Genomic DNA, 21,753 nt, shown 5'->3' on the forward strand with positions numbered 1-21,753 from the left:
AGGAAAGGGCGCCTTTGGGAAGCAGAGCCCAGCTGTACATGGTGAAAACACATGTTAACTTTTTAAAAAGCAGCACTTTGATTTTCTCTTCTTCATCTCTGAGCCCCAGGCCTCAGAACTTGCCTTCTGATCCTCTTTATATAGGGGCAATCACCACGTACCTGTAAGTGTTTCCTCCTCAGAGTTTGAGAAGTCTTCCTCAGTGCCCCCACCATCTTTTCTCCTACATTCTCATGCCACTGACTTGTCTTTGAAACCTGGCATTTCGGAACCAGCATTCGAGTATTGTTCCGTGGACAGCTTCTTGGAAATCAGTGCCGTCTCTGGTCCTGAAAAGATGGTACCCTTTCCTTATGGGAAACTATTCTCCATAGAGCCCAGGTTCCTGAGAACTGACATTGATGTAATTTTAAAACTGCTTAGAGAACTTTGGAAAAGGGTCCTGGACCCATAGATACAGTTGTTGGCTTTATTGTCTTAGAATCCTTGGGGCTCTGAACTCTGCCTCCTGAATGGTATATAAGTACCCAATCATCTTCTGCTTGGAAACTCACTGTGTGGTTCGACCAACAGTTGGACCAACCCGTTTGTCTGTTTACCTGAATGTTTTCCGTGGAATAACAGATTATGTGAAGGTGCAGATGATGGCTTTTGGTGGTGGTGGTTTTTAATATTGAGGGTAGGGACTAAAACAACCTCAGCCCAGAAAAAGAACTCCCTGAAGTCAGTATGAATTTTCCCACATAAGAACTTCAACTTTGACTCACAAAACTCTCATGAGTCATGACTCTATAGACAAAGTTGAATACGTGCAAATTATGAAATTAGCCCCTTGATGTGATTAACCAACCCTGTTTTAAAAAGACAGAGTTGGCATTCCACTTTATCTTTCCGTTCGGTACATAAGTTACAATCCTTATTTTAGAGTATGATTTCTATAATCATTTCTATATGGTATGCAGATTTCTTATTCAGTTGCTTACGTCAATCTGCTTGTGAATTAATGCAGTTAACTCTCGATGCACTTCCCGTACCTATGAAGCAGCCGGGGGCGGGCAGATGCTGTTCGTGAACAATCTGATTTCCGCTCCTGGGATGAATCTCTCTCCTCCCTCTGAGGTCCTTGTATGCGTCCCAGAGAGCAGTTTTCAGATAAAGTATTCACCCTTCTCACATGGATAATAGGTTGGTAGGATGTCCCACCAAAACTAGAGTTTCTTTTTTGACATAATTGAGCTTGAAGTGATTGAGATGACTTGAAAGTGTGAATTTGGATTGTAACTATACATTTTCTCAAAACAGTAGGTTCCTTTGAGAGGACAGAGGCTCAAGGCATGGGGGTCCATTTTCTCATGCCCAGGGAGGCCCAGGACTAAATCCCCAACATCTCCAGAGAAAAATAGGCCCCAGAAAAAGGTATTGTTAACCGGGGTGAGTTTGTTAATGTCCAAACTGCACACCTGCCCTGGGCAGCCCAGGCGGCAGCCCAGGCCTGGCTAGAAGCTGGTTGGGGATTAATCGCGTTTGGCTCATTATTTACATCTCTTGGAGAAAGAAAGAGCCTGAGAAAATCCAGGTACCTGAGAGAGCTTTTTCCTTTTCTCTTAAGTATCACGGATTGCAGAAAGTTAGGTATCAGCTTCTGACATTTGCTAAAGAACTTGTCTAGTTAACAAAAGTCCGAAACACAAGCATGTTCAGACTTGCAGTGATAGGTCCCATTGGTCAGCCACGGGGTGTTCGAACAGCTGGTGTTGGGCCCATGTTCCATCTTCCATTCAGGGCTTGACCTCTAGTTACATTTTTATTCAATTACTTAGGTGTCCAGCAGTTTTAGAAATCACGTTGTGTACAGGAAAGCACAGATCTAATTTTGATACCTAAATTGGATTCTTTTTTCCAGGACAGCAGGGCATTGGAGGCTAATCAAAAGAGACAGAGGAGAGAGGTCTATTTTGCTATTTGAGTACCTTAAATTCAGAGGTAGAAGGATTTTGCAGGGAGTCATGCCTCACTCTTCAGTTAACTTGATTTTAAATAGGGCCTTGAGTTATAGGGGAAAATATATATGTATTTTATAATACATAATATAATACATAATACATAATATAATACATATATATATGGGGAGCTTACATGCTTCAGGATCTCTGGAAACAGGAAAAATAGAATGAATGTTAAAAGCCAGCTTATTACATATGGATTATATTTCCTTTTCTCCCTCTTTCATGAAGTATGAATTCATATCTGTATGATGCTATAGAAGTGTAAAATGGAATTTAAAAAGTAACTATTTCTTGAGGTTGTTAGAATTAAATGAGTTTAACCCATATAAACTGCTTAGAATAGTGCCTGACACATAAAAAGTGCTCACTAAATGTTTGCTCTCGTTATTTTTACTACTATTATTGTTCATTATTATTAGTTATGTCATTATAGAATTTTTTTCCATAGCAGATTCAGTGGAACATTAGTACCCTGAAAGCTATTACTAGATGGCTCATGGAGAGTGATCCTTTAGTCGAATACATTTGGAAAATAGGAAGCCAAGTTCAGTGGGTTTCTTTACTGCAGGACTTTCCAGCGCATTTGGTGTGTTAGTGCAACCCTGTGGCTCTGAATCACCAGTAGTATTCAGACCTAGTATACAGTATGCATATGTGCACCACAAACACATTCACAGGCCAGGTAAAGTTGAAAAGCTTGAAAATGTTATGCTAGTATCGCTTGTATTTCTTTTTAAAAGCTTGTGATGAAATTCCTCTGGCTAGTCGTTTTGTCTTGTCTGCATTTGGCCCCATGGATGGGATAAAACAGCCAACGTTCCCCATTAAGAGTCTCCCACTTTTCCCCCTCCCAAGGAGGCCCAAGGGGCGACACGACTATCATGCAGCTGGGAGGTTGTTGGTCTTTACTGGACCTTGTCCTCTGTCTTCATAGAGGTTTTTAAAGACATCCCACAGCCTCCAATCCATAAACTTCAGAACCACCTTGGATTCAAAAGGTGAAAAGGCCTTACTCAAAATCTCAAAACAAGTTCTGACCTTGGACAAAGAGAGGAGTAGCCTCCCTCTGGAGCCTTCCAGCCCAAGTATATGTCACCGTTTAAATAAATAAAAAGACACAAACTCTTTGGATTAGTTCAGCTGGGCTGGGAGCCTTGAGATAAGAGGTCACTGGTGTGAGTTACTATGGTAATTGAGTAGTATCAGCACTAGTTTTGCTCTCATGAGCATTAAAGCACATAATAATAGGCAAACAACAGTGGTTAAAGCAAGCAGGTAGGATTACTATGTTCTTTTGTCAGAAGTATATAATGTCTTGTAGTCAGTTTTAAAGACTTCTCAACCCTCAAATCCACCCCACCGTCACCTGCTGAGTAATTTTGTATGCTTAATCTCCTGCCCTCAACTCCCAGATCTCTGCTAATTTGAGGCAAATGGGTATTTCTGACATTAAATAGGGCAGCCAGGAAGCTCTGACCTAGAAAACCCGCATTCTGAAGCACCAAGAAAAAAATATATTCTTTCACCAATTTTGTTCAATCTCTTTTAAATGACAAGCGGGGGGGTGGGGGGGGGGGAATAGCTTTCACTGCAATGGGAGGTTGCAGCCGCCCAAGGATAGGGTTTTGCAGAACCAGAAAAAAGAAAAAAGAAAGAGAAACTTGCCGAGCATCCCCACTCCCAACTTCCCCCATAAAACTTGTCACTTCGCATTGCCATCCGCTACCCCAACAATAATCACTCCGTGCCTATTGCTAATTGCAAGCACAGCTGAGGCCCAGCGGGGGGCCCTTGCACAGTCTCAGGCCTTTATACGAGGCTCAATCTGTTGTATGGCACTTGTTCACACACAAAAAAACTACCAGCAAAGGCAGAAAGAGGCAGAGTCACAGGTTTCTTGTAATCCCTCCGCCTCCCCGCTGACAGCCCAGCCCTAGAAGCATTCCTGGTTTTGTCCTCCGCTTTACAAAATCTGAAGTGACCTTAAGCTACGAGCATGTCAGCTTTTGAATGTCGAGTTGCCGGCTTCTTCAGGTGCATTAAGGGCGAGGGGGGTGGTGGGGGCCTACATCTGGCTTCTGCGTGTCTGTTTGCAGCACCCCTGGGGCGAGCTGTGGCTTCCTGTAACATGTAAAATATGAGTGTGAACTCAGGGTTCATGGCAAGGAACAGGAGGTCATGCCTCCATTCAGTTCTAAGTAAAGAAGCTGGGAGTTTGCAGATGTTTTTCTGTACGTGTAATGACACCACCCCCCTCCCCAGCCAGCGAGCACCCGAGCGCCGTTTTTTGATAAAATGTGCCACAATCAGTGTGCTACTTGCAGATTTATTCATATCAATTTTTGCAATTTATATATTCAGAGACAAGATTGCTATTTCGGCAACTTTATGTTGGATGTCGTACGTTTGCATCTACAGAAAGAGGGAATGAAGTATGGGGTGGGGAAGGGTGGGCAGAGAAAGAAAAGAAATTAAGTCTGTTCCTCGGGCCACCAGCTGGGGTGTTGTCAAGGAGACAAAGCGTCCAACGGGAGGGTCTGTGTCCCCCTTTTGCCCAGCGGTCACTTCCTGCCCAGGCTTGGAGGTGGGAAATCTGTAGATTCTGGCCCAGAAGAAGGTCCTGGAATGGCTACAGTGACAAGGAGTCAGCTTGGGGATTTGGAAGCGAAAGTCCCCCTCCGTAGATGAGGCCCAGGCCACCCAAAGAAAGGCCTTTCCATCCTCCTCAGGGTCAAGGACTGGCCCAAGGAGGTCTTTGGCATGGGCCTCCAGTGGGCCTGGTGGGGGGCACCCAACCCTTCCTGGGCACCTCACCACCCTCTAGGATGAGAAGGGAATTAAGCCTCCTGTGAGATTCCCACTTACAGAAATTTCTGTTTCCATCCCAAAGCCTCATACTGTATTTTCAGCGAAGGAAGACATTGGTCGAGCAAACATGGAGATTAATCCTCCTTAGCCTGGGGAATAAATGTTCCTCAGTGGGGCAGTGTTAATTGCCGAGCTGGGTACAAAGATCATTTTGAGGCATTTAAGAAATACATGATTTTTATTAGTATAACTGTTCCATGTAGGAGTTATTTTTCAGCAAAGGGCAAAAGCTTTGCCTGCCTCACATTATTAGCCTAATTCTACGTAATTGTTTCCTAAAATATGGGCTTCCTAAACACACATTCCAAACCTTAATAAGTCTGTTATTGGGGGGGGGGTTGATTCTGAATGGTGGAGCCGCTGCCCTTTTGGGCAGAGGAAACCGGGGTCTCAGGGCTGAGCGCTGCTTGATCAAATCTGTATGGGGAACATCGGGGCGGAGAGCAGGAAGGGGACGGGGGAGTCTCCGTGAAAACATATGAGGTGATGTGTCACGCGGTGTGAAAAATGCATCCTTTCTGGCTGTTTGGACCCAATCCTCTATGAGGATTCTCAGTTCTCATCTCTAGGCTTCATTTAATTCTCTTTCACAGATTTAGAAATGTTGGCCCCGTGGCATGTTTTAAATAAACCCAATAAGTGACTGAGCAAATGCTACCAGATATGTTCTTTGTTCTGCACAGTCGCAGAACTTGGCCTTGAGAAATCATCTCCTCCCGGCCCCCGTTCCTCGTGCACATCATTTTTTGGCTTTTTGTGAAACACGATTGGGTGTTCCAGATTAGAACATGTACACTGCTACCTGGCCATGCTTTCTTTAGCAAAGTTTCCTTTTCAATCGGGGGAGCGATTCTGCATTTCCCATCTTTTTGTTTTGATTTTGGTAAAAACAAGCATAATGTAAAATTGATCAGGTTAACCATTTCAAATGGTACAGTTCAGTGGTGCTAAGTGCATTCACACTGTTATGCAGCCAATTTATGGAACTCTTTTAAGGCTTGCAAAACTGAAAGTCTATAGCCATTCAACAGTAACTCCCCATTTTCCCCCTCCCCAGCCCCTGGCAACCACATTCATACATTGTTCTGTGAATTCGACTATTCTAGTACCTTTTGGAAGTGGAATCATAGTATTTGTCTTTTTTTTCACTGACTTATTTAGCACAGTATCCTCAAGGTTTCTCCATGTTATAGCATTTGACAGGATTTCCTTCCTGTTTAAGATTAAATACTGTTTCATCATGTATAGATACCACCTTTTATTTATTCATCCTTCTGTCCATAGCCACTTGGGTTGCTTCTGCCTTTTGGCTATTGTAAATAATGCTGCTCTGAACATAGGTGTGCAAATATCTCTTCAAGATCCTGCTTTCCATTTCTTTGCATCTGTGGAATTGCTAGATCTCCCATCTTCTTATAATAGCATGTACTCAGGTTGTGGAAATGGTGGAAGAGTAGTATCCAAATGTAAGTTGAAATTGCATTGACAGTAGAAAATTCACTTTAGTGCCTCCCTTCTGTGCCTTTCTGTCTTTAGGTAAATACCTGTGAGTTGATCTTTGAGTTTTTTTCATTCAGAATTGGAAAACTTTCCAGAAATATCTTAGAAGTATTAGGAAAGCAGACCTTTTGAATACTGTCTCAACTCCTTGCAGGTGACTATTCAACCATACTGAGATGTGGGGTTGGGTGGGATACAAGGGGATTTGTGACCTGCTGGATTTCACATAGTCTGATTGATTCAGAAGCGACAAACTCATTTCCTGTATGGCTTTGGGTGTTTTGGACAGCTTACTGAGATTGTCAACAAGTTTATCAAACCATTAAAAAAAAAAGTATCTTCCAAAGAGAGATCCCTGTATAACCTGTATAAATATAACCTTTGAATTAAACTCTCCTGCTTGATTTGATCCTAGAAAGAACCCTTTGGGACTCTTAACTTTCCTTGTATTTTCTCCCAGGCAACTAGTAGTGATGGTATTGACTTGGTGAAAAGGCTACAGTGCATTTAGTCAAGAGTCCAAGTAGTCATTATTTTGAACATCTATTTGAAATGTCATTCCTGAAGACATTGCTTGTTGCACATTTCTCTGTATTTCAGGTTTAGACAGGTAAAATTTGGTCTTGAATAGATAACTGCTTATTTTAATAAAAGAATATTAAGGTGTCATTTAGGCCCTTTTGAAGGAAATTAAAAATAAAATTGCTCCCGTATGTTAAATTCTATATATGTTCCTATAGAAGAAGCAAGAAATTTTTAAAAGTATCAATTTAAGTCAAAGTTTAAAAAAAATATTTTATTTGCAGTGTCTCTTCCTTATGAAAAGAAACTAAAGGCAAAAGAATTGCTGGGTTCTCTTCATACCAGGTTGTAGATAGCCAAGGTCTCTGGAGCCATGGTTTCAGCAAGTTGCCTCTGACGTCCCCCACAGTCTGGATTGCATCCGACTATCAGAGGTTGCTGTCCAGTGTTTAGAACCCTGAAAAGCCACAGCATCATGACAGCTTTGTAAAGATTTCAATGAAATGATTTTTAGCCATCCAGAGAATTATCAGTTCAGTCGCTCAGTCGTGTCCAATTCTTTGTGACCTCATGGACTGCAGCACGCCAGGCTTCCCTGTCCATCACCAACTCCCAGAACTTGCTCAGACTCATGTCCATTGAGTCAGTGATGTCATCCAACCAGCTCATCCTCTGTCATCCTCTTCTCCTCCTGCCTTCAATCTTCCCCAGCATCAGGGTCTTTTCCAGTGAGTCAGTTCTTTGCCTCAGGTGGCCAAAATATTAAAGATTAAAAAAAATAATAAAAAAAAACCTTCAACTTAAAAAGAACTCTTGGGACAGCCTAAAATGTCACCCTGATTATCTGTACCCTCTGATTGTGGTATCTTTGTGCTTTTATCTGGGCGTCCTGAAGCTGTGACTGGAAATACCCACTTCTAGAAGCAGTTGTTTCGGTGAATCAAATCCTGAATTACAGTGCCACTCAAGTAAGGCAAAAGATTGCATCTTTCAACTACATACCATTTTTTTTTTAAGTACTCAAATGATACACCCTCTTAGCGAAGCATATCAGCTCCCTTTGGGGGCTGTGACAAATCCTGAAACTTGTGTGCAGTCTTTTAGAGTTCACTGACTTGGCACAGATATCTTGAACATGCCAAGCCTTTGTCAAATCCTCTCTGAATCTGGAGTAGAACATCAAATACAACCAGATCCTTAGCCATGAGAAACCCATAAGGCTGTGGAATTTTGGCCCAGGTCAACAAAGCTTTGGAGACTTTGGTAGGAGTGTGGAGGAAACCTTTATGAAGCTTTTCACATGCTCTTAAATTACCCAAATTGTAAGAAAGAAATATCCATTGAAAGCTTCGAATGTAAAATATTTCATTACAGTATTTCAATGCAGCCATTTAAATAGGTTGCAGGTTTCCTTTCTGCTAATAATAATCCACTTTTGTCACAAAAAGCAGCATGAGGAACATAGTCACATGGGTGTGGTCCAAGTATTATCTTCCTCTTTGACACTTTGCCAACATATAAAATGTCCTTTCTTCATTAGACAGTCCAGGCAAGGTGCTGAGGCAGTTTCTCTGATGTCTGTCTGTGTTGCATTGGAGAAAGGGTACTTTCCAAAGAAAAAATAAAAATCTTCCAGGTTTCACTGTGCTTCCTCAGTTCAGAAATACACGTTGCTTATCAAGAAGTTGTAAATTACCTGTTTGTTCAGGTCTTATTCGAAGAATGGAAACTGCTCAGAAAGCTTTGCACAACCCTGACTAGTTAGCACTTAGGAAGGTACTATTAATATTTCTTATTCATGGAATAAGGTAGAACAGCAGGGCTAGATAGTAACAGCTAATAGTATGTGCCTGGCGCTGTTGTCAGCATGCCACATGTATTAACTCATTTAATCCCCATAGCAACCCTAAGTGGTTTTTCTCATCATCCCCATTTAGCAGATAAGAAAACTGAGGCACAGGGATGAAAAGGAATTTATCAGGATTCAAACACAGGACAGGCCTGATTCAAGTCCAGTCTCTTAAGCTGTACTTCGTCTCAGCCTCTTGAGGCCAGAGGCTCCATCTCTTGCCAGCTGGTAGACCACTCTGCTTCTCTGAACTTCAGTTTCATAATCTGTGAAGTGAGACTGTAGATGATAATAAAGACTCAACTGTTCAGACTTTATCCATGAATTGCCCAGGCACTTAGCACTTTGCCTCCCTGGCATGAATAGGGTGAACATGCCAGTTTCAAACGAAACATGTATTTGGAAATGAATCAACAGTAGAACTCAAATCATTGTAAATTTTGACTATCATTCATGCGTAGGTTATATAGGACCGAGTTACGGTTTTTAATCAAAGAAGGTGTGTGAAGAGATGTGTTCGTGCGTGGTGTGGTTATTGGTCCTTAGGCCAAATACCATAATTTCTGAAAGGGTACATTTTCATGTATTGGGCTAAATATTACCTTCCGTTGTAGGCATGTGCTTGAAATTTGTGTGTAAATGCTTGTTTTGCTAAAAGTGGTACACTATAGTGTGCATGTTATATTTCAATAAAATTTTTCTTTGAAAAAAAAAGCAACACAGGAAGAACTTTTTGCATTAGACTATTTTCATTGGATTTAATATTCCGCCCAAAATAATTTGTCTTTCAGCCCTTTCTGATGACATCCTATTTAACTGAACATGAAACTGAATTTCCCCAAGACACTCTTCCTCTCCCCGTTCACAGACAGTGTTAAAGCTTATGATGGATACTTTTTTGGAACTGAAATTTTGGTCAGCGTCATAACTTTTGTATCTCCAACACTCTGTTAGGAAAATTCAATCCATTGTGACAGAGGCAGTTTTTCTAGTTGTATTTGTCATTGAAAACTCAAACTGCCCACAGTGAGAGTTTTCTCTTAGTAGCAATTGCTGAGTTACCAACCTAAGAGAAGAGAAGAAGCGATGAGGTAGGACTACAGAGAGAAATTGAAAATACATTAATGCTAGCTAAGAAATAGCACCCCTCACCCCCATCCAACTTTTTTGAATCATTTCTCTTAAGAGTCAGCAATGATTGTCTCTCATCCGTTATTAGTTCTTTAAGGCTGTTGAGTGGTGTTTTTTTTTTTTTTTGTGGGAAAACCCCTGACTCCACACACTGTACCTAGCAACTTTCTAGGCTCATAGAAAGTAGAATATTATCAACAACAGGCCAAGCTTAGACTCTGTGGGAGACAGTTCCAAAAACACTGGAACCCACCCACACACTTCTCCTTTGAGAAGTTCCGAGCTGAATGACTTTGCTGAAAGGGTACCTGGCAAGCAGATCTGTTTCTATATAAACAAGCCATTGGTTTTTAAAATTATTGAGCTAAATGTGACAACTTACATAGGTATAGTGGTAAATAACCAGTTTGAGGCCTGCTCCACTGCTTACCAGTCATCTGAATACAGGCTACTTATTTAACTTACCTATGCCCCTTTTTCTCATCTATAAAACAGGGTTGTTAATACCATTGATACTTGAACAAGTGTGTGGTTTTGTTTTATATTTTTTATTTTTATTATTGATGTATTTATAATGCATATTTATAATACATATTTATGTATTATGATGTATTTACAATATGTATTTACAATACGGTGTTAGTTTCTGCCGTGCAGCAAGTGACTCAGTTATACACACATTCACGCACATATGCATACATTCTTTTTTATATTCTTTTCTTTTCCATGATGGTTTATCCCAGGACATTGAATATAGTTCCCTGTGCTATCCAGTAGGACCTTGTTGCCCATCCATCCAATAGGTGATAGTTTGCATCTGTTAACCCCAAACTCTCAGTCCATCTCTCCCCTTGTTGATACTCTTTAAGAGTTCAGCTCTGTGGTGAAGTTACATAATGCTTATAGAATGCTGTGCACATTACTTGTACATTCTGAGGACTCGATGTTCAATGAGTAGGTAACTATTAATTTTGGGTACTCTGTGTGCGTGTATCTTAGGAATCCTATACAAAATAGCACTTTGTCAAAACTATAGACTCTGCAGTCTTATGGAATGGTATGGTGTGATAGGCAGCTATGTAAGTTAAGCAGATACGTTAACCCTTGGATTTAGTGAATATGGAAACACTACTGAGCCGTTTTATCTCCTTTTCAGCCTCTATTCCTTATTTTCATTGCCACTCACGAATGCAATGCGGCTGGCTCTGAAAACAAATGAGTCATTAACAGAAAGGTCCCTTTAGGATGTTGAATTAACATCAAGGTGGGGGAGGGTGGAGAATTTAGACTCATCTAGGTGGCTGTGATGGTAGAGGAATGAAGGCAGCAGCCTTTTTATAGCATGGTAACACTGTATCCCGCTGATGAGGGATTATCCAAATCCAGTACAACAACCCAAACATGTTGTCCAGTGAGGTGTGAATTATCTATCCCATCTCACAATCCTATGGCACTTCCAGAGGATAAAATTCCCAGATAAACAGTGAACCCAAGTGTAGGGACTGGGGAAGAGATGAATGAATCACTTGTCAGTTTCAAAATGTTAACGAGTGATCAAGGTAAATGTCTTAATATGTTTTTAAAAATTGAATGCAAGACATCCATGATGAACAAACTCATATTTGAGTTTGTAGTAATTAAAGGCAGCATCCAATCCTGCACTTGCAAGATCCTGCCTCACCCTAATCCTAGCTGCAGTGAACCCCCACTTATAGAAGAGATATGTTATGTGTAAGGATTCCTCTGCATGAAGTCAGTGTACTTATTTAGTTGCAGGGCAGAATGTGTGACTTGAGTATATCTGCATATTGATTTTTACTAGAAATGGATCATGAAAATTCTTCTGTATTGTGTATTACTAGTAAAAGGATACCTGGCCTGTTTGGGGGAGTAATAGTAACAATCCTGGCTAAATTTTATTGAGTGCTTACTATGTGACAGTCACTCTGCTAGGCACTTTACACAATTACCTCTTTTCACTCTCACAGTAATCCTGTGAAGTAGGTACTAATATTAACCCCAAGAGGAGACTAGGGGTCAGAGAATTAAGTAGCTTAAGAGTTGAGTTTATCCAGCTAATAAGTATCCAACCCAAGCAGAAGGTGTAATTTATCCACATAGGGTTTGCAAAATCACTCATTACTTATCAGAATCCTTTGAATCCAATATTTAAATCTAGGTCAGTATAGTTTCAAATGTGTATAATGCACTCAGGATGGTTTTATAGGTTTGGGTGATGCTCTAACACAAAGCAGCTCTACAGTAGGATCGCTTTGTTGAGAGCTAGTCATGTGATCCCAGAGATATTCCAATAGGAGTGATCTCGTCCACCACCGCATGGGTTTCTCTGGTCATTTGTTCTGTGTTCTTCCTTGTTTTGTGGTATTTCTTGGGTTGAGAAAGAGACAGAAAAAGAGGAGAGAGATGATGGTAATGGTGATGACGACGACGATGTTACCTGTGATGGTGACAGTTGTTATGGTGTTGATGGTAGTGTTCGTTGTGGTAGCAGCTAACATTTATTGAGGCCTTATTACGTGCCAAGTACTGTGATGTGAGCTTTATTAGCATTAATTCATTTAGCCATCAGGAAGGCCTGTGAAAGAGTGACTAATTCCCACTGGCTAATCAGGAAACTGAGTATTTGAGAACGTAAGTAACTTGCCCAGGATCACAAACCTAGGTGAAATGGAGGTCAGGCCTATGACGTTAACAGTTGTGTGGAAGAAAGGAAGGAAGGTGAAAAGAAAAAAAATTAATGGCAAGGTTTTAGATCAGCCTTCCAAGTGCTCTTTATTTATTTTTTGCATTCAATTAAAAAAGTTTTTTAAAGTGTGGTTGATTTACAACATCATGTTAGTTTCAGCGGTTTAGCTACCCAAGAAGTTCCCAACTCTCCAAGGCTTTAGTAGCCTTTCTTCTTTTGGCTTGTAACTGTGAAACCTTCACCAAATTATTCCCTAGGGAATGTCCTTTCGTGGTGCCCAGTAACTGGTGATTTTATTTCTCGAGGGCTTTTTTAGGATTAAATTAACCTTATGTAGGTAGTTTCCAGTTAATATGCCTGAACTAAGGCAAGGCATAGTATATGCCATGCCCTCACAATTTTTATTTCTAAGGGTTTAGAGTGTATTTTACCAAAATTTTTGTGGCTATCTCTGGAAAAGGCATATCTGAACCAAAGACAAAACAAAGCAGGCAGAACTTAAAATGTTGTATTAATTTCCTCTTTCAAAGAATCATAACAAATCTGCTATATTAGCATCGATCTCAAATAAAGCAAACCTGATTAATAAGCGCTGTAAACTGCATGAGGAAAAGCAGAACACCCCAGACAACCAGTAATATGCTGATGAAATGCTGTAACAACTGGCTTTCTGGAAAGGAGAAGGCCCTAGTTGGTGGCGTTTGCCAATTCCCATAGGGTAAGAACTCCCACTAAGGCCTATTTCTAGCTATCAATGTGATACCCCCGAATGTAGAGTTGGGAGAGATACACCAGATTAGCTTTCGTGCACTGTTACACCCTCCGAGGTAGCAGTCTTTAGACGATCAGCTTTTTCCTGCCAGTGTCTAGCCCTGCGAAACCACCACTTCCGGACTCACTAGCAGTGTGACTGCGGGCAAGTCACTTCTCCTCTCTGGGCCTTGGTTGCCTCCCCTCCAAGGTGGAGGTCAAAGGTGGAAGAGCCCTTTCACCCCTTAACGTTTTCAAGTTCTCAAAGGCAGTGACTCCTGCTTCCTCCAACATCCAAGTGCCTGTAAGCGCCTTCCTGGAAAACCAAGTTAGCGCCGCACTTCATCCAAAAGTGCCTCCAATTTCATCTCCTGAGCATAAGGTTTGGAAAGGAGTGACTTACTCCCTTTTGCCTCTTGAAATGCGTAGCCAATGGGGCATCATACATTTTTTACACTTCTTTCACGAGATGTGAGATCCAGGAGGAAAAGCATGGATGTTCCAGGGCTTTCTTGTTCTCCTGGGGTGGAAATCTGTGAGTGTGATAAGCTGACGCATCCATCTCCCTTTCAGCAGCACAGAAAGAGTATTGAGAACAGTCTACCTTTTTCTTGTTCTTGTTTGACTATCCAAAACCCATTTTTCACAAGAATGGGAATTACTTATATGAAATAGCGGGTGGGGGGCGCTCGTTAGTTTTTTCTTCCCCTGAAAGGTGGCATGTCTCTCAGCAAAGAGAAAAAGGCATGTTGCACAAGGCTTGCTGGCAGCGATAGAAGCCAGCGCCGGTTTGCCTGTTGTCACAGCCAAAGCAAAATGCCACCTCTGCCTAGAAGCCCAAGTGCCACATTCCTCTTTTGTGTCCCTGAGATGAACCCATCATGGGGCCCTGGTCTGGTTGGATCGACGGGGAGGTCACCCAGGTTCCTTCAAGGGTCATTTTCCATCCCCAGGAGGTAGGAGTAGGGGAATTGGGGGACGTTGCTCATGACTCTCAAAATAAGACTATTTGAGCCCCCAGACTGCATGTCAGATAAAGCCAGTAAATGTGGGCATTTGAGACCTGGGGTAGACACAAGAGGGCCCCCAGTTGCTGAGAGTAAAGCAGGGCCGCACCCATGACCTAGTCATGTTCCTGTCCCAGCCCCTTAACAAACCCAGATGCAGTGACAGCAAGAGCTCCAGGATCCCAAGGCAGGAGGTGCCAAAAAAACCCCAATAATCACAACCACCACCACCCCCCAAAAAAATGTTTCAGTAAAATGTTTTCACTCCTAGAGGGGAAAATCTGTCCATGCCTAAAGTAGCTTGACCACGGCAAACCATCTCCCGACATGGGGTGAACCGTAGATCTGAAGAAAAAGAACCGCCCCACCCTGCCCACTCTTTGGGGGAGGGACAGAAGGTTCCCCGAAACTGACAGTTTCGCCTCCATGATCTTTAAAAGAGCAGAAATTGGCTGTGAGGCTGCAGTGCTGCCTCGATTGGGGTAGTGTGGTCTCTGTTTGCGGCTGAGCTCCAAGGAGAGCCACAATTGGCTCTGATGAGGAAAGAGCCTCGAAACGGGAGATTGCAGAGAGGGGCCATGGCTGCGACTGTGTCGTTTCTTGCAAGGTGAAACTTGGCAGTTCTACCTTGCAAGTAAAAACCCAAATTAATTTTTTTTTTTTAAGAAATTAAGTCAGAAACAAGGCTTCGGAAAAACTGTGAGTGTTAGGCATAAACTGATTTTGGATGATCTTTAGGTGAGAAAGGGTGGAGTTACCATCAGAAACATGTTTTTATTTATGCTTTTCAAATCTCCACTGGTGTGCGTGTGCGTGTGTGTGAATGTGCGTGTCAGTTAGCAGGAGAGTATGCAACGTTTCAATTCTTTAACCACTTTTTTTTTTTTACGTCTTTTCTGTGCACAGTTCATATACTTTCCTATAAATAAATATATAGGTCCATCCACACCTTTTCATTTTATTTGTAAATTGTTTGGTATAAGCGGCAACGCGTAATGAAACCTGGTGAAGTTTAAAAGATTAGATTTTTTTTTTCGTACTGACACTTCATAACACTGTTCATATGTCTCCGAGTGAGATTTATGAATATATGAGCAGTGCTGCAAAATTATACCGCACCAGAGACTCTCTTCACCACAGGGGTGGCAGTCTAAAGTGACACAGCTTCAAGCATTTTTCACAGACAAGAAGCAAAATTTAACCCCCTTAAGGGGAAGTATGATTTCAACAGCTTGAAATGAGCTCATTTGTAGATTTTTTTTTCCCCCCCTCATCTTCCATAATTTTTGGGTGTTAAGATTAAAACAGATTGCACAGTCAATGTAAGGCCACATAAGCTGCCCAGAGTATAATTTGGCCCTTAAAGAGAAACCCTCCTTCATTGTTTTTATTCAGATGCCCCATTAGGGTAAATGAAGGTAAACTTTGCCCTAAATTCCTAAGGCTCTCAGCCTGATTCCCAGAACCATCCTAAGCAGACAGGGTCTGGATTTCTCTACAGGTAAGTAGCCAGTGGCATCAACTGGCTCAGTGGAGTAGTCCCCCATCTTCCCAGACCCCTGAGACAATGGCGTTAGGACATACACAGTGACTTATATCTCGGCTGAGTAAAGTGAACCAACAGAGCAAAAGGTGGTCCTTATGAATTGATTGCATATGAGGTGTGTAGAGGGGAAGAGTTCTGTTTTCAACCCAGAGTCCAAACCACTCTCTTTTCGACTGACCTGGGACCCTGTGACTTTGTGTCAAATCCCTGTTTGTGATCTCTGTGCTCTCAAATTCTCTTTAACCATTTTGTCTTCCTCTTGGAGCAGAGCAGGGTGCTCACACGTGGCCTGTTCCTTCTCTGCTGTTTAAATGCTCCATGATGTGTTGCCTGGAGAACTTTTGTCTCTTTTTTCAGCAATGGTACAACAGCTCCATGAACGTGATCTGTACCTGGCTGACGGACCGGATGGACTTACAGCTTCACATTTATCAGTTGAAAACTCTAATTAGGATGGTCAAGGTAAAATAAAACATGGTGATTCTCCTTTGCAAATAACTGGCTGAAATACATTTCATTGGCAAACTGTAGGACTTCTCTAACAAAAAGAATATTAGTTTATGTATGAAACAAGACGATTCTTAAAACCGTATCTCAGGCAAGAAAAACTGATGAAATCATTGTGGGCTGTCTGGTTAATTTATTATTCAGACATCAAAGGGAAATTTAATAAAAAGGCATTTGATACGTTATCCAGACTGGAAAAATACTTTATGTATTTGCCATGCAAATATACTGCTAGAGCCATTGTGCCCTTTTGCATTAGACTTTCAGAAGCTGGCTTTGGGGTACCGCCGTGCTAATCACCTCCATTATGAATTTCATTTATGGTTTAATTAAATTAAATTTTGCCACAATTAATTTAATAGAAATATTTACCTCCAGCTCCTTCTGAATATGTCCTGTGACCATTATCAGGATGCAAATCAATATTGTTCTTGTAGTTAATTGAAGTAGTTTCTCTTACAATGCGTGTATACAATCAAATGTAAAGGATCACAAAGGTGAGGTAACATACCCTGAACGTAGCTTTTTTCCCCTGTTCTTGTGTGTGTGCCTTGGACTAATGATAATTATTTCAGCGTGAAATCTCAGTGGTTTACATGAAATAATAAGATCACAGAAGGGGGTAAATACGTTTTTGATCATTTCAGTTTCCATTTGATGCTGCACCGTAGAGGGTTTTAAAAACATTCGTATGCAAAAATCTCATTCAAAGCACAAAGTCTCTTTAAAAATATTTTAACAATAAAACAGGGCTGAATTTCTATTTCGTAACAGTTTGCCAAAAGTCACCCCCCTCCCGCCCGCCCCATTTCTTAGTCTCTTTCGGATTAGCACCATTTCATTCAAGGTACTCCTCTACCCCAGTGCTGACTTAAAACCAATTACTGTTCCGTTGAGTGTAATTAAGGAGAATTATTATCATATGCATTTGATCTCACAAAGAGTCCTCCCAGGGAAGGTTACAGACAGTGTACTGCAGCTCCTAAAAAAGAAATGTATGCACTCGGACTATGTACCCAGTCTTATTTTCATATTTTTAAATGTAAGTTCCTTAAGGCAACCTCACTGACCATTGCCTGATCTGATGAATTCCATTTTCTGGCTATAAATACTCTTAGGGGAATTTTTTTCTATGTGACCCTTCCTGGGAAGTCATGCATTTTAGTCTGTTACAATATCTTCCCATTACTGATATTTCCAGATTTTTGTTGAGACTGTTGGAATTAGCAATATTTTATTAAGAAAAAAAAGAAAAAGTCAGAGAGGAGGTTGCTTCTTAGCCTCTGCCAAAAACAACACAGACATGAGCCATAGGGAAAGGGACACAGAAACGTCCCTGCCAAAGGAACTCCTTCAGTTTTGCCAAAAGTGGGCCCGGCTTAACTACAGCCACAACACAGAGGGATGAAGCAGAATTCACCACCTCTTCGCTAAGTACGTTAACCAGGGGCCGCCTCCTCCTTCCGGCAAACTTCCAATGATAATTGGCTTTTTTTTCCTGCCTCTCCATCCACTCCATTTATTCATCCATTCATTCGTTATCCAGCAAGCATTTATTCATCCATCCAACCTCAGACAAATATTAGTTGAGCCCCTACTTGTGTGTTGCACAATGGAGTACTTAAAAAAACAAAAACTCTTGTCATTAGACATGCGGAATCTGGTTGAGAAACACACTGCTCTGGACTTTGAATAGAGAGGAGAATATTTGAATGGTCTCTACCTTTCTTTTCCCCATCATATTCTGGCAACCAATTCTAAATGATTGAAAAGTACAGAAAAACCAAGTAAATTGTCTGGATATCTGGTCTCCACCACACTGGCATTTAATCAGCCTCTTACCCATACCCCCTCCAGGTGAAGACACAGTTCTACTAGCTACCTAGCTTTGCAGCTTGAGCCACAGTTAGGGTAACCTTTGAATTTCTTTTAAGTAATTAAGATGTACTTTTTAAGTAGTTAGGATGATCAGATTACTGTTAAGAAAGAAAGAAAAACAGATAATCATCTTGGGACCACAGATATAACCTGGCAAAGGGAACCCATGGTCATCCTATTTATAATCTTTTGTTACTGGACTTCATTGAGCTTAATAGCATTCACTAGTTAACTCTGCAGTCATGACCACATGTGATTTTCAGGGGTGGCTGACATGGTGAATGACACTAGGACTTCGTCAGATGGACTCTAGAAACCAGAAATCATAATCCAAGTGGTGTTGAAGTACGTTACTGTACCTTCTTTTGACCCCTTAGCATGCTTCCCATATCAAGAGGAGAAACAAACAGCAGAATCAGTAGCTGAAATGATATGCAGTGTGATGAGGAGAGTTGTAGTTAGAGAGGGACCTTCTGCAAAAAAACATGTTTTGCGAAGTAGACAACAGCCAGATGCTTCTGGTCATGTTCAATTAACGCAAAGGGATTCCTAGAAAAACAGTCCCTGGGATACCTCAGGAAATCCAAGAGAAATTGCCTGAAGGAACAAAGAAAGAACTGGTGGTACAGCAATACCAAACCATTGTTCTTGAAAAAGAGCCAAATTTCTTCCCTGAGACCACGAAGTTGTGAACAGAACAGATACACTTCTTTCCCAAGGAGACAAGCAAGCCATGAGTCACATGCCTGCAACATACTGATGAAGCATTAACGCTCCATCTTCCCCCTAATTGTGGCTGCCCGTGATCAGTTTTATATACTGATATGCATATGTCTGTCTTGTGAATGAGACAAAGGGATATGCAGTCACAAGCCTCAAAAAATACTGAAGACCAGACTGCAGCAGAAATCACAAAATACCATCTCACGCAATCCATTATTTATATGTTATAGCTATTCACACTGTCTATCATATGATACTTTAGTAACCTAAGAGAAAGAACCAGACCCAAAAAAAAAAAAAAAAGGAGAACCAAAACAATGATGGAACATTTCCCTTTATGAAACTGAATAAATAAGCTTATGTTCTTTGCTTTGTCTCATCTAATACAGTTTATCCTGTCACCATTTCTCATTTTCTGTCATTCAACGAATCTCAGTTTTCAGTACAAGTGAAATCTGAGCATGGTGGCTTTTCATGTGACAGTGCATGCAGTGTGACACTTAGCTGTGGTCACTGTTCTCACCCCCACACTCGCCTTGAGCCCCCTCCCACCCCCCATGGAGATGAGATCTCCCTCATCACTGCATCTTTTCCCTCTTTAGAAAACCTATAGAGATTTCCGATTGCAAGGAGTCCTGGACTCAACCTTAAACAGCAAGACCTATGAAACCATCCGGAACCGTCTCACTGTGGAGGAGGCCACAGCGTCTGTGAGCGAGGGTGGGGGCCTGCAGGGGATCAGCATGAAGGACAGCGATGAGGAAGACGAAGAGGACGATTAGAATGCTCAGGCTTAGGGTCCGCTAGGACAGAGTCTTGTAATCAATGCATGTCCTTTAGTCTGTTAGTTAACCCCATTAGGGAATTTTCTGTCAACTACCATGCCCATGAGATGTGTACCAAGACAGTTGCCATTTTAGGTATGTGGTACCAAGATTAGCAAATGACCTTTCAAATACCATATTGGAGAATACATAGCTCAATTGCTAGGTGTACCCTTGTGTACAACAGAGTCCAATGATGCTTCATTAATGTGCTGTGTGTGCACGTTGACGGTAAATGGATATAAGGGCGAGTACGCCACGTACCTTCTTTATTTCCTGTATGTGGATGCCAGTTATTTAAATAACTACAATAAATGAATTTAAGACACATAGATCTGCTTTGTTTTTTGGAAAACAAAAGGCAAGTCTCCAACAACCAACTTTTGGTTCCTTCTCTTCCCCTGAAACTGAAAAAACAAACCCTTGGCATCCTTGTTAACCCATCCTGTCATTTATCCAGATAATTACCCAAAAAAGGATGGCTACATACCAATGGATTGATCCTCCTAATTGCCATGGCACAAGCGATCCTCTCATGACATCCAGCACAGTTCAGAGCGACTGTCTTCTATCAAAGTGTATCCTATTAAATGTTACGCTTTTATGTTTCGATAACCATGTATGTAAAAAAAAAGAAGACCTGAATATTTAAATTATGACCCTAGACTATAAATGTGTTTATATTAAGATACGGATATTTCCTTCAGTAGATTGTAACCATAGTTTAAAATTATTTTGTTCCACGCTGGTTTTTATATCTGTCATGTACATTGCATTTTGTTCTGTAACTGCATGACCCTGGGGTCCTCTGCAGAGCCCTTTCTTTCTGTGTAAAGTAGTAGGTCCATCTTGCTTTTGCCTTATGTAAAGCCTACAGTTATGAAAGTGTGCAAAACTGTGGCTTCTCAATAAATAACTATTCAGATGTCCCAAGAGTAATTTTGAGTCTTTTTTTCCCTGCATCTCTTTGAAAGCTGGAACTAAAACACACAAATCAGGAAGATGTGGGCAAGAGGAGGCAAGGGGTCATTTTTCACAGAGTGTTCTCAAAACTGCTGGAGTGGGTAGTTTAGAAACGCTTGTCTCCATGAGAAACAGTGTAAAATTCCATTAATGCAGACTCCACTAATTCAGAATCTGTGGGCATTTGGACATGTTGGGCTGATTACACTTGCATTATAGGATAAATAAGGGTTTGCTAAGCAAGAGAGTAGTGTAAACGAGAGAAATGTTTCTCCTGTATGAAGCGAAGGCCAACAAACTGTTTTTAAGCACCACTTTAACAGCAGTGTTTGCATTCAAACAAAGCGTGTGCCAATTATATATGATTCTTATATATTTGTTAAAGCATTTTACAAGATTCTCTAAGATACGGAGTACTCATCTTGCTCCCCAGTCTTTGTCAGTCGTATGATCACCTAAATTTAAAAGACAACCATTTTGGTAGCTTTACCTGTTTTATTTGTGTCTGCCACTAAATCAATCTGACCTTTTCCTTAGGGCCGAGAAAGGTCTTAGAGAAGGAACTACTTTTGCATTAGGACCAAGCAAAATGCTCACCAGTTGGTCTAGACAGATCAACCCCTCTAAATATAGCACATCTCACTCTGTTTAATCCTTAAGATCTGCAGGAAGAAATCACCAGTACTTCCTGCCGTTGGTACTGAGAATAACTCCCATTTATTGAGCAACTATTTTATACCCATAGTTGCTGTTATTGGGCAACTATTTTATTATCAAATGTACTCATTTTATACATTCTATATGTCTTAACCACATTCAGATTTCACAACCACCTTACAGAGAGAGGACTGTAATTATGCTCATTCTAGATGAGAAACTTACCCCATGGTGACACAATTCCATGTAGAAACACTCACCTAGAGATACTAGCACACAGTTGTTCAAACAAATGATGATACAGGTGTAAAACAT

The 21,753-nt window shown here is 41.2% G+C and overlaps 1 protein-coding gene across 17 annotated transcripts in view; it reads left to right on the plus strand.

The window, feature by feature from the left end:
• Positions 1-20,747, plus strand: part of CADPS (calcium dependent secretion activator) — a 479,809-nt gene extending 459,062 nt beyond the window's left edge. For all 17 annotated transcript variants that reach the window (XM_070455753.1, XM_070455747.1, XM_070455750.1 and 14 more), the window contains 2 exons: positions 16,244-16,348; positions 19,597-20,747. In XM_070455753.1, the coding sequence (XP_070311854.1) occupies positions 16,244-16,348; positions 19,597-19,776 (285 nt within the window). In that variant the 3' untranslated portion in view covers positions 19,777-20,747. The remainder of the gene's footprint in view (positions 1-16,243; positions 16,349-19,596) is intronic.
• Positions 20,748-21,753: the final 1,006 nt, after the last annotated feature.

Source organism: Odocoileus virginianus, chromosome 26 (assembly GCF_023699985.2).
Source record: "Odocoileus virginianus isolate 20LAN1187 ecotype Illinois chromosome 26, Ovbor_1.2, whole genome shotgun sequence".
Taxonomy (NCBI): Eukaryota; Metazoa; Chordata; class Mammalia; order Artiodactyla; family Cervidae; genus Odocoileus; species Odocoileus virginianus.